Source organism: Rana temporaria, chromosome 11, assembly GCF_905171775.1.
Source record: "Rana temporaria chromosome 11, aRanTem1.1, whole genome shotgun sequence".
Lineage (NCBI taxonomy): Eukaryota > Metazoa > Chordata > Amphibia > Anura > Ranidae > Rana > Rana temporaria.
In genome coordinates, this window is record NC_053499.1 from 45256110 (window position 1) to 45268909 (window position 12800).

The following is a 12800-nucleotide window of genomic DNA, read 5'->3' on the forward strand; positions in this document are numbered from 1 at the left end:
CTTAAAGTGAAACAATAAAAGTAAAATATCTTTAAATTTCGTACCTGGGGATGTCTATAGTATGCCTGTAAAGTGGCGCATTTTCCCATGTTTAGAACAGTCCCTGCACAAAATTACATTTCTAAAAAGGAAAAAAGAGATTTTTAATACAGCTTACCTGTAAAATCTTTTTCTTGGAGTACATCACGGGACACAGAGCGGCATATTCATTACTATATGGGTTATATGGAGTACCTTCAGGTGATGACACTGGCAATCTCAAACAGGAAATGCCCCTCCCTATATAACCCCCTCCCATAGGAGGAGTACCTCAGTTTTGTAGCAAGCAGTATGCCTCCCAAAATGGTCCCCAAAAGAGGGGTGGGAGATCTGTGTCCCGTGATGTACTCCAAGAAAAAGATTTTACAGGTAAGCTGTATTAAAAATCTCTTTTTCTTTATCGTACATCACGGGACACAGAGCGGCATATTCATTACTATATGGGATGTCCCAAAGCAATGCTTACAATGAGGGGAGGGAGAACATCTCCAAGACAAAAGGATTTAATTTAGAGATATACTCAAATCATAATAAATCCAACTTAGTTGAGAAAAATAATTTTTAAATTTAACTCAAAAGGGAGCCCCCGGAATCCGAGGGTCTCAAACTGCAGCCTGCAGCACTGCCTGCCCAAAGGCTGTATCAGTATTCCTTCTTACGTCCAACTGGTAGAATTTTGTAAACGTGTGGACAGAAGACCAGGTTGCCGCCTTGCAAACTTGAGCCATAGAGATCTGGTGGTGTGCTGCCCAGGATGCGCCCATGGCCCTAGTAGAATGAGCCTTTAATGATAACGGAGGAGGCAACCTCTTCAAGCCGTAGGCCTGAGTGATTAACTGTTTAATCCACCTCGATATGGTGGATTTTGCAGCTGCCTGCCCCTTCTTGGGCCCATCCGGTAAAATGAACAACACATCTGTTTTCCGGATCTTCTCTGTAGCTTTAAGATAGGCCTTCATGGCCCTGACAATATCCAAGGTATGCAGCAACCCTTCCTTTCTGGAAGTAGGTTTAGGAAAGAAGGATGGTAATACCAAATCCTGGTTTAGATGAAAACTGGATATAACCTTTGGTAGGAAGGAAGGAAGGATGAGGGCGGAGAACGACCTTGTCCTTATGTAAAATAAGATATGGTTCCTTACAGGATAAGGCTGCCAGTTCCGATACTCTTCTGGCGGAAACTATGGCGACCAAAAATACCAACTTCCTTGTCAGTAAAACCAAAGGAATTTCAGCCAACGGCTCAAAAGGTTGTTTCTGTAAACTTGACAGAACAAGATTTAAATCCCACGGACAAATTGGGGATTTAACTGGAGGATTAATACGTAAGACCCCTTGAATGAAGGTCTTAACCAGCGAGTGGGTGGCCAGCGGCCGCTGAAACCACACTGACAAAGCTGAAATCTGTCCCTTGATTGTGCTTAATGCCAGTCCTTTATCCACTCCTAGCTGGAGAAAACTTAATACTCTATCGATGGTAAACTTGCGAGAAAGCCATCGCTTGGACTCACACCAGCCTACATAGGCCTTCCAGACCCTGTAATAAATCACCCTAGAGACCGGTTTCCTGGCTCTGATTAGGGTAGAGATTACTTTCTGAGACAGACCTCTACCCTTGAGAATCAGGGATTCAGCCTCCAGGCCGTCAAATTTAGATGCCGTAAGGCAGGGTGGAGGATTGGACCTTGCGATAGCAGGTCTGGCCGTAGAGGAAGAGTCCAAGGGTCTCCCACTACCATCTTCAGGATTAGTGAATACCATGCCCTTCTGGGCCATGCTGGAGCTACCAGGATGACTGGTATGTGCTCCACCCTGATCCTGCGCAGCAGGCGGGGTAGTAACTGGAGCGGGGGAAACGCATAAAGAAGTCTGAACTGATGCCAAGGGCAAACCAGCGCATCGGTTCCGCAGGCCATCGGATCCCTTGAGCGGGATATGAACCTGTCTAGTTTCTTGTTGAGTCTCGATGCCATGACATCCACGTCCGGCACTCCCCATTTTTGGCAGAGTGTCTGAAAGACTTGTGGATGTAGAGACCATTCCCCCGGCAACAGAGTCTGGCGACTTAAGAAGTCCGCCTGAAGGTTGTCCACTCCTGGAATGAATATTGCCGATATGCAGGGCACATGAGCCTCTGCCCATAGGAGAATCAAGCTCACCTCTCTCTGAGCGGCTTGACTCTTGGTTCCCCCTTGGTGATTTATGTATGCCACGGCCGTGGCATTGTCTGATTGAATTCTCACCGGGAACCCCTGCAATTTGGACGTCCAAGCCCTGAGGGCTAGTCGAGCAGCTCTGAGCTCCAAGATGTTGATGGGCAACTGCCTCTCTGGCTTTGCCCAAGTACCCTGGCGAGTGCAACCATCCAAAATTGCTCCCCAGCCCGTCAGGCTGGCGTCTGTGGTTACTATCTTCCAAGCCACTGGGCTGAAAGACTTCCCCTTCAGTAGATTCTGAGGGTCTAACCACCAACACAGACTTTGTCGGACTCTTGATGAGAGCGGCAAAGGGATATCCAAGGCCTGTGGCCTCCTGCTCCATGCTGACAGGATGGCTGCCTGCAGGATGCGAGTGTGGCTCTGGGCGTACGGTACCGCCTCGAATGTGGCCACCATCTTGCCTAGTAACCGCATACATAGGCGAATAGTTGGTTCCTTTTTGCTTAGAACCAGTAGGATCAATTCCCTGATGGCTTTGACCTTCATCAGAGGTAGAAACACTCTTTGTTGTTCTGTGTCTAACCTCATGCCGAGATATTCCAACTGCCTTGTGGGCTGGAATGCTGACTTTTCTCGATTTAGGACCCAGCCGAACCTCTCGAGGTATTGGACCGTGAGGGCCACTGCTCGTTCCAAGCCAGGAGACGAGTGATCTATGATTAGGAGGTCGTCCAGGTACGCTAGGATCGTGACCCCTTGGATCCTTAGCTTGGCTAGGATTGGGGCTAGGACCTTCGTGAACACCCGGGGGGCCGTAGCCAACCCAAAGGGAAGCGCCACGAACTGGAAATGACGCGAAGCCACCATAAAGCGTAGATATCTTTGATGTGGCTGATAAATTGGAACATGAAGGTAGGCATCCTTTATGTCTATGGAAGCCATGAAGTCGTCCTTTTGGAGTGTGGCAGCTGCTGACCGCACGGATTCCATCCAAAATGAGCGGACCTTTAGGTATGCATTTACCATCTTTAGGTCCAAAATTGGCCTGACATCTCCATTGGACTTTGGGACGATGAATAGGTTGGAGTAGAAACCCAGCCCTTGTTCTAGGACTGGTACCTCTATTATTACTTCCTGGGAGAGTAGATGATTTAATGCCGTCATTAATGCGGCTCCCTTCTCCGGATCGTTTGGAATCCTTGACTCCTGGAAATGAGGAGGAGGAAACCTTTGGAAGTCTAATTTGTAGCCCGTGGCCACGGAAGACCGTACCCACTTGTCGGGAATGCTGGCTTCCCAAACCTCTGAAAAGAGACGCAGCCTTCCCCCCACCTTCGTGGGTGGGGTTGCCCCTTCATAAGGTCGGCTTGGGGGCTGGTTTTGCTGGTTTGCGAAACCACTGCTTCTTGCCTCTGGCCGCCTGGCCCTGCGATCTGCTATTGAAGTTAAAGTTTGATCTTGCAGGAGGCCGTCGATACTGTTTGGCATTAGAGGGCCCCTGCCCAGGGGAGTGCTGTCGTTTAAACGCAGGCCCCTGAAACTTCTTCTTAGTTGGCAAAAGCGTACTTTTGCCGCTTGAAATGGTCTGAATGTATTTATCCAGGTCTTCTCCGAAGAGTCGTCCTCCATGGAAGGGGAACCCTACCAGGAGCTTCTAGCATGGAGGCTCGGCCTCCCAGCTCTTTAACCATAAGAGTCTTCTCATATGGATAAGGGATAACGATAAACGTGACGCTTGCTGGATAGAATCCTTAATCGCATCTACCGTAAAGCGTATGGCCCTAGGGACATCCGAAAATTCTTCTGCCTGCTGGGCAGGAATAAGTTTAAGCATCTGCTTAGTTTGATCCGATAATGCTTGTGCAACCCCAATCGCAGCCACAGCTGGCTGCACTACTGCCCCTGCAGTAGTGAAGGAGTTTTTAAGTAGTGCTTCCAAGCGTTTATCAACCGGATCCTTGAACACCTGTATGTTTTCTACAGGGCATGTTAAAGACTTGTTAACACATGAGATGGCTGCGTCCACCGAAGGGGTTGCCCATCTCTTGGAAAATGTATCTTCCATAGGATACAAGGCAGAGAATCTTTTAGGTGGTAAAAAGATTCTATCTGGCTTGATCCAATCTTGGAACAAAACTTCCTCTAGCAGAGGATGGATCGGAAAAACTGCGTTGTTTTGAGGCGCCCTTAGTGAGCCCAAAGCTGAAACAGTCGATACTTGGAGATCTGGTACTGGCAAGTTGAAAGCACTATGGACCAAGTCCGTTAAGGCTTGAACCCACCAGCTCTCCCTTTGGGAGACTGCCTCAGACTCCCCTGTATCCGGATCCTCGATCCCCGAACCTGCTTGGTCCTTGTCCAAGAGGTCTTCCAATTCCCCTGCGGAAAGGACCTCCTCCTCAGAGGGTCCACGCTCGGGCGACGGAGATTTATTCCGTTTTCTGCCCCGCAGAGCCATGTTTATCATCTTTTCCATTCTTTTTTCCATCTCCTTTAAGGAGGTGGACAATACCTCGTCCGTGACCACCCTAGGGTTGGACTGACCCGAGCCAGCTCCAGCCCCAGATCCCGATGGCCCCAAGGCTCCCTCTCGGGAAAGCAGCGGCATAATCTTTTCCGAGACCTCAGACTCTCTGGGGGAATCCCCACCTCTTGTACCCTCTGACCCGGATGCCATGGTACAATACCGAGGTACGCCCCGCTAACTTATCGGTGTTTGGAACTATAAACAATTATTGCCCAAAAACCAGTTTGGGGGAAAAAAATGCCTTCTCTCCCTTTGATGGATTTTTTCTTTTTTTTTTTTCAAACCCAAGAAAGAAAAAACATTCTGTCCCCCTTAGTAGTATTGCCAAAAAAAAACACTGCTGAGATAGAAAAGAACAGCCTATTTCTAGGCTTCAAGACAGTCTTATGAAGACTGTAATATCTTTCCTGGCCACTGTGTGTCCTCGGCGCCCCGTGCTGCCGCTCTGGTCTCTTCCTCCTCAGTTCCAGCATAAACTGAGCTGATGGAACGAAAAGGAAGGGCCGCCCCTTCCTTAAACCAACTGACCCGCCCTTCCCCCCTCAGCTAACGGCGCGAAATTGCGCTCATAACACGGGGACGCGCGCGCGCGCCGACGGGGGGGGGGTGGGGGGAAGGGAGCCCACGAGGAGGCCAGCGTTTGCCTGTCATCCAGGCTAGGAGGAAGAACCAATGCAGCATCGCCTGGAGGCTTGCAGGTAAGCACAGCTCTCTTTAACACACACACACACACAGCCACTCAATGCCTTTCAATACTACCAGGGAGGTCACCTCTTATGGGGAAACAACACATAAAGCCATCCTATCATTAAGATATGTGACTTACTTTGCCAGATGCAGCGCATAACTTTAGGCATGTCCCCTGTGACCCCCCAGAAAAACCTGCTAAGAACCAAGTTCCGCAAGTTTCCCCTCACTTACCTGCTCCATGCCGCAGGACTTTGCCAAGCAAGAGGCCCAATCTTCCCCCATCTCCGTGGGGCTGTCTACACCTTCAGGCCCTGGGTTCCTATGAAGGATCCACTGTCCTGGGCCCATATAGCACTCTGGCAACAGAAACATTAGGCCCCCAAAGGTTTCTAAGTTCTGGGCCCAGGGTCCAGCTCTCTAAAAAGAAAAGCATTATGGGCTATACCCCAAGGGTTTGGGGTCCGGTTACTGACCACTTTAGCGCTGAGGCCTTTGGACAGAACCGGTTAGCTCACCTAATCCCAAGGATGCGGAGGCAAGCTAAACCATGACCAACACCTAAGACACTGGCGTAAAAACTGAGGTACTCCTCCTATGGGAGGGGGTTATATAGGGAGGGGCATTTCCTGTTTGAGATTGCCAGTGTCCATCACCTGAAGGTACTCCATATAACCCATATAGTAATGAATATGCCGCTCTGTGTCCCGTGATGTACGATAAAGAAAAGGGTAATTTAAAAGGAATATTTCACTTTTGTTTCACTTTAAGCATTAATAAAATCACTACTCCCGAAAAAACGAAAGTTTTTAAAACTTTTTTTTGCATTGATACATGTCCCCTCGGGCAGGACCCAGGTCCCCAAACACTTTTTATGACAATAACTTTCATATTAAAAGGTTAATATGAAAGTTATTGTCATAAATTAGCACTTTTGATTTTTCATGTTCCATATACTTTAACGGTGTTCGAACACATTTTTTGCCCGTTCTGCTGCGAACCGAACCAGGGGGTGTTCGGCTCATCCCTACTTGAAATCCACCGATGTGCATGCAAGTCAGAAACAATTTAGTCTCTTTTGGTGAGAAACCATTTTGTACAATAAACTGCTGAAAGCTGAGCTATGGTAGGTCATGATATTTTGCCCAATTGTGCAAATTTTGCTATTTTTTGGAATGAGGACCACTGGTTCCTAGAACCATGCTTCATCACAAAAAAACAAGGCTATATACTAAAACATATTATGCTAAAAGGGTTAAAAAAAAACACCTGTGCAGAGAGGAATATGTGGATTGCAGTTGCTGACCTCCTCAGTTGAGAATTTTCTAGGTCCCTGACCCAGGACAATTATACCAAGCAGAAGAATCAGATTCAGGTAAAAATTCCCAATCTGCAAACCTTTGCTGGGATAATGACTAAAAGTGGAGCACCAGACTACCCCCAATTTTTTTTTTAAGTCAGAAGCTACAAATACTGTAGCTGCTGACTTTTAAATATGAGGACACTTGCCTGTCTAAGGATCCAGCGAAGTCCTCACCCGAGCCGATTCTTCAATCAGCTTCTGGTGCAGGTGCCAGAATCGTAAGGGCAAGGCAGCCAGTTTCCTACTGTGCATGCGCGAGTCACACTGGGAAATCCCTGGTGCTCCTGCAAGTCCCTCTGCTTTACTATTAAACATGGACTACATTAGGTATGACAGCACAGTGTGGTCAGTTCTCTAGCTATGCTGGGAAAGCAGCCCATGCTCCTCACACGATTAGACTTGTCCTGACACCCCCACCCCCCCCTTGCACAGCCTTTCACTGGGAGGATCAGTGTGCTGCTGCTTCTCCTTCCCCACCTCTGTTCATAAGGAGCTTAGTAGGCATGTGATCACTTATACAACAAGGGTATCTATACACAAATGTTCTGCATTTCAATTCTATTTTAAACTGAATGGGTTGTTTTACAAGGTGAGGGTTTACCTATACTTTAACCACTTCTCCTTCGGTGGGCATCATATGACACCCTGAAGTTTAGGTGGGTAAATCTGAATGAGGTCTGCAGCTGCAGGCATCATTCAGATATCAATCTTTTCTGCTGGTGAGTCCCTGTCATGTAAAAACTGCCGACTCTCCCATGGGAACAGCAACCCGGAGAATGAATCAGCCAGTGGTGGCCGTTTACCATAGAGCCGACTAGGGATGAGCTCCGGTGTGTTCACACACTCCACGTGCAGAGCCTGCACGGCGCTGTGCTAACCACAGGCAGGGAGACATTGTCCCGATGCTCGGCTGTAGAGATCGGGAAATGCCCCCTCTCCCCCTTCACTAGCCACTAGCCATTCTACTTTATTAGAGTAGAACGGCTGGTACTGGTACTCTTATAGGCAGTACCAGTGGGGAACCTAGACATTATTTCACCCGAATCAGTTTGGTGCCCCCCTTATGGTACAAGATTAGGCAGAAGTGAGAAACTCCCAGGCCATAGCCGTTGAGTCAGCTGTCTGTCCCCTTCCCCCATGCTCCTCTGGTCCTCCCCCTGCTTCTTTGTTACCCCAAGGTGAGCGCTGCGGGGAGGGAGAGACAGAGGAGTGGAGGGGGGGCAGCAGTCCGCTGTCACTGAAGCCGGCCCACTGAGCCATCGGCCCACCGGGAAACTCCCTGTGGTCTCAATGGCCAGTCCATCCCTGGCTGGGAGCGACGTCATAATGTCCCTTCCGGCGCCGGCAGATGTAAACAACCCACTACATATTGAAGGATGTCAGCCGTCTTTGGCCTTGAAGGTTCTCATTAGACTGGGAGAGGTAAAATACTTTTCTACAAAAGTTCATATGATAAAACCAGAAAAGGCAAAAAGTATTGGATAGGTGGATTTCCTTTCGGGTATAATGTTCTATTTGTACAAAGTTATCTCAGATTAAACTGAACATAAAACAAAGTGCAGAACCCAAATTAATCTCGAGTGGAAAATCACCTGAGAATCCATCGGCGTCCATTTTCTTAAGTTTTCTTGCTTCGAGAATGACAACAACAAGCTTTGAAGTCACAGGGATGTATTTTAAAGAGAAGCAAATGTCCCCAAGCTTTTCATACTGCAAAAGATGGAAGTGCGATAAAGTAGGTGTTAAGATGGCCATATAACTCCCAGTACATAGCTCAACATTGGTGTACTTGTCCTTACCTCGGACTTTGCTGCAGCTTGCAGCTCCTTCCATTCCTCAATAACATGATTCAAATTCATGTCCCGCAGTGGTAGTCGCACCTCCCCAATCACATCGTGTTTTGAAAAACGGTTGAAGTCGAAGACCTGCATTACAGCATCCGTGTCTGCAATTTCTGACTGGAGAAGCTGGGGAAGAAAATATATTTGGCAATGTCAGTGTAAGCCAATGTATTTCAATAAGTAAAGAGTTTTTGCAAATCACTTGTTTACAACCAAACACTAAGGTTAAGCCTAGTACACACTAACAGTAAAATAACAGCTCAGGTCAGAGCTGCTGTACTAATAACCCAATGTTAGAACACAATTGCACAGCAGGTGAGATTGCTGTACTGACAGGACGACGGACACCCCGCCAGAACACTCCGGTCAGCGCTTTGAGCCATTGGCGTGGGAGATTGCCAAATTCGGAACTGGTCGGCAGACCTTTTTCGGTCATGCCCCTTCAACAGAAGAAAGCCGAAATGTCGGCTTCTGTTGGACCGGCTGTAGTACACACGGGCCAAATGCCAGCTGGTTTCTATTGAACCTGCCGATGTCGCCCAACATTCGGCCCATGTGTACTAGGCTTAAATCTGGACAGACAATAGTAGAATTTCAATGGAAATGTTTCATTCTATGAACGTTCGCTTGATTTTCTAATCATTATTGGAGTAAAATTGTCATTTGTTTCTAACCGCTGTGAGGAGAAAATTTGGACAACAAGGATGGGAAATGTTTCTCAAACAAATCATTTAAAAATGTACGTGTATAGTTTTTATTTGTAAGCTTCATTTGTTTCATTTATTCCTTAACTACTTGTCAACCAGCCGCCGTCATTGTACCGTGGCAGGTCGGCACGTTCCCGCGAATCACCGTCATTGTACTGTGGCAGGTCGGCACGTTCCCGCGAATCACCGTCATTGTACTATGGTAGGTCGGCACGTTACCGCGAATCACCGTCATTGTACCGTGGCAGGTCGGCACGTTCCCACGAATCACCGTCATTGTACTGTGGCAGGTCAGCACGTTCCTGCGAATCACAGTCATTGTACTATGGCAGGTCGGCACATTCCGGCGAATCACAGTCATTGTACTATGACAGGTCGGCACATTCCGGCGAATCACCGTCATTGTACTGTGGCAGGTCGTCACGTTCCCGCGAATCACCGTCATTGTACCGTGGCATGTCGGCACGTTCCCGCGAATCACCGTCATTGTACCGTGGCAGGTCGGCACGTTCCCGCGAATCACCGTCATTGTACCGTGGCAGGTCGGCACGTTCCCGCGAATCACCGTCATTGTACATCATGTTGGGAACTGTAGTTTGTGGGGGAGCCAATCAGCCGGTGGGGCAGACTCCATGTCTGCTGGCCAACTGCGTTCGCTCCCTGCAGTGACAGAACAGGGATCCGCCTGTGTAAACTAGGCTAATCTCCGTTCTGACAGGGGAGATCACACAGATCCAGTCTTTCTGCTATGCAGGAAGACAGATCTGTGAGTTTCCCCAGGCAGCCCATCCCCCATACAGTTAGAACACACATAAACCCGTTGATCGCCCCTGATGTTAACCCCTTCCCTGCCAGTGTCATTAGTACAATAACAGTGCATATTTTTAGCACCGATTACTCCAATAATGTCACTGGTCAAACACATCAGTGTATACACCGCTCCCAAACTGCCCAAAAGACGCTGCTTGCAGGACTTTATCTTCGGTCTTGTACTGCCCCAGTGTAAAAACACTCGGGTTTTCACACTGGGGAGGCTTGAGAGGTGCTTTTCAGGCACTATTTTTAGCACTAAAAATGCCTGTAAACGCCTCCAGTGTGAAAGGGGTCCAAGTACACAATGGGACCAGAGCATGGGTGCTTGTGATGATGTTTGAAGAAAAGTGAAGAAACCTGTTGTCGCCTTGTATCCAGGTATCCGGTTTAGCATGTTTACAACCGACAGGTGTACTCAAGCACGTAATAATGCGCGATATCTAATTTCTGCATTACAAATAATAGTACATCTGTCGTCTTACATTACGAAAATAGAATTTTCTCCAGGAAAGAGAAAATCGGATTAAAAAATATTGTAAACCTGGACAAGATGTATAGGCACTTCCTTCATTCCACAATTATCTTTTGTTTGTAGATGCTCGAGTACAAATCAAGTTGTTCCTCGTTGTCAAAAACATCAGGAAATGCCCAATTGAAATTCCTTTGTGTCCTTATCTGAAATTTGTTATGTAAATCTTGCAGATGTCATTTTTTTTTTCACGGTCCACAAACTTTCCTGATCAAAACACTAAAGCCGCCGTGCAACAATGACAAAAGGCGACCTTGAGCAGTCTGCCCCACAACAGCGAGGCACAATATGAGAACTACGGTGTCCCTCCAACTCTGAATAGCTTTTAATCATGTCCGTGAAATTCTCTCGCCAGGCGAAAACTGCCTCCTGTGGTTTTACGGTAGCTTTTTGACGGAGGGCACATAACGATAGAACACCGGCCCCCTCCAATTATCAAGCAGAGAGGCAAAATGACAGTCTGCCTATGTAAACAAGGCAGATCACCACTATGTGCCTCTGCAAAGTAGGAACTAGGATCCATGCCTTCCCCTAGTAAAAGCATTTCCCTCAGTTTAGTAAAACCAGGGATTTTTTCCCTCAGAAAATAGGTGCAGGAACTCAACCATGACCCCCCCCCCCCCCCCCCACACACACACACACACACACACACACACACCAAATAGTGGGTGTGGTCAAATTTCTCCAACAGTGGGAGGGTCTTAAGGGACATTAAATACCAGGACTGCATTATGTGCAGAGTTGGGGGGTTACACACAGAGTGCAGAGTTTAGGGGTGCACTGCATACATAGTGCAGAGTTCAGCCTTCTTCCACAGCTGCTTAACTCTGCCTCCCCTATACACATCATTTTTACCCCTCTTTAACTCTGATCTCTGCATGCAACACCCCCCCCCCCCCCTTAAGGCTCTGTTTCCACTACTGCTAGTTGTTGTGCGACTTGACACATGTGAAGTCACATGACAAGTCAAAATCCATGTATTTTAATGGTCCACGTTCTAATTGGTGTGACTCAAGTCTCAGCAACTCCAAAAAAGTTTTTTGCACTACTTTGTTCTGACTTTGGTGCGACTTGTTCTCCATAGACAGCAAGTCACAATGAAGTCGCATGTACATGTATTTCACTTGCGACTTTATTGCGACTTTGACGTAAGTTTGCGGAATCACATGATCTTTGCTCCTCCTATACAACATCTGACAATGAAGGAGGAAGGGGAAATGACTGAGCAGGAAAAGGAATGATGTCACTATGACCAAATCGCATAACATCAAAGTCACATGAAAGTCGTTTGTAAAGTCACATTAAATCCCATCAAAAAATGTATCGCAAATTCGCACTGTAAATCGCATTACTTTGGCGAGTGGAAACCTCGCCTAAAACCTACACCATTGTCTTACTTTTGTTGCTGTATTGAGCTGAAGCACCCAGCCAGCTCTATTACCTCCCTGCACACTGTAGGTGGGTCCGACTCTCTCACTTGCAAGGAGATCATCCAGTGGGGGTGTCGGCATCCGCACAGCACCTGCATCTCCATTGTCCCCATCCTGCACTCAGTGGGAGCCACTCAGGACATCAGATCTGTGGGAGCCATTGGGAGACGAGCTGTCACTTGTAAAACACTGAAGCTGGACTTCTGCGTTTACAAGAAATAGTGGTGAGCAGGGAAGAGAGGGCCTGAGCCAGAGGTGCTGGAAGTTCCACTAAGTTTCAGCCGAAAAAAAGACCAGAGTAAAACACAGGCTAGGCACACAACTAACCCTTTGATCGCCCCTGATGTTAACCCCTTATCAGCCAGTGTCAGTACAGTGCAGTGTGACCGGACAGTCCCCGGATTGAGGACAGTGTCCCCGGATTGGATTTGAACAGGGGCTGTCGCAATTTCAAAGACAGTCAGTGCAGAATAAAAAAAAAAAAAAAAATCTGAATTACAACCCCCCCCCGGTCCGTCGCTCCTACTAGCTTAGGGGGGTGTATTTTTTCCATTATCTGAGCCCCTTTCTGATGATCATGTGCTGGTCGAAGCGGAGGGAAAATGTCTTTAGTTTCGAGCGCATTCCCATTCAGCCCTGCTTGCGTGTTTTTCTGCCTTGGCTCAAGTTCCGGCCAGCCGCTTGCCTGCTTATCTCCTTGCCTTC

The 12800-nt window shown here is 47.7% G+C and overlaps 1 protein-coding gene across 2 annotated transcripts in view; it reads right to left on the reverse strand.

Annotated features, from left to right (window-relative positions):
- The window catches only part of LOC120917293 (synaptotagmin-1-like), an 80006-nt gene that overhangs the window by 6786 nt on the left and 60420 nt on the right, over positions 1-12800 (reverse strand). For both annotated transcript variants that reach the window (XM_040328485.1, XM_040328484.1), the window contains exons 6-7: positions 8575-8742; positions 8368-8485 (exon numbers count right to left, since the gene is read on the reverse strand). In XM_040328485.1, the coding sequence (XP_040184419.1) occupies positions 8368-8485; positions 8575-8742 (286 nt within the window). The remainder of the gene's footprint in view (positions 1-8367; positions 8486-8574; positions 8743-12800) is intronic.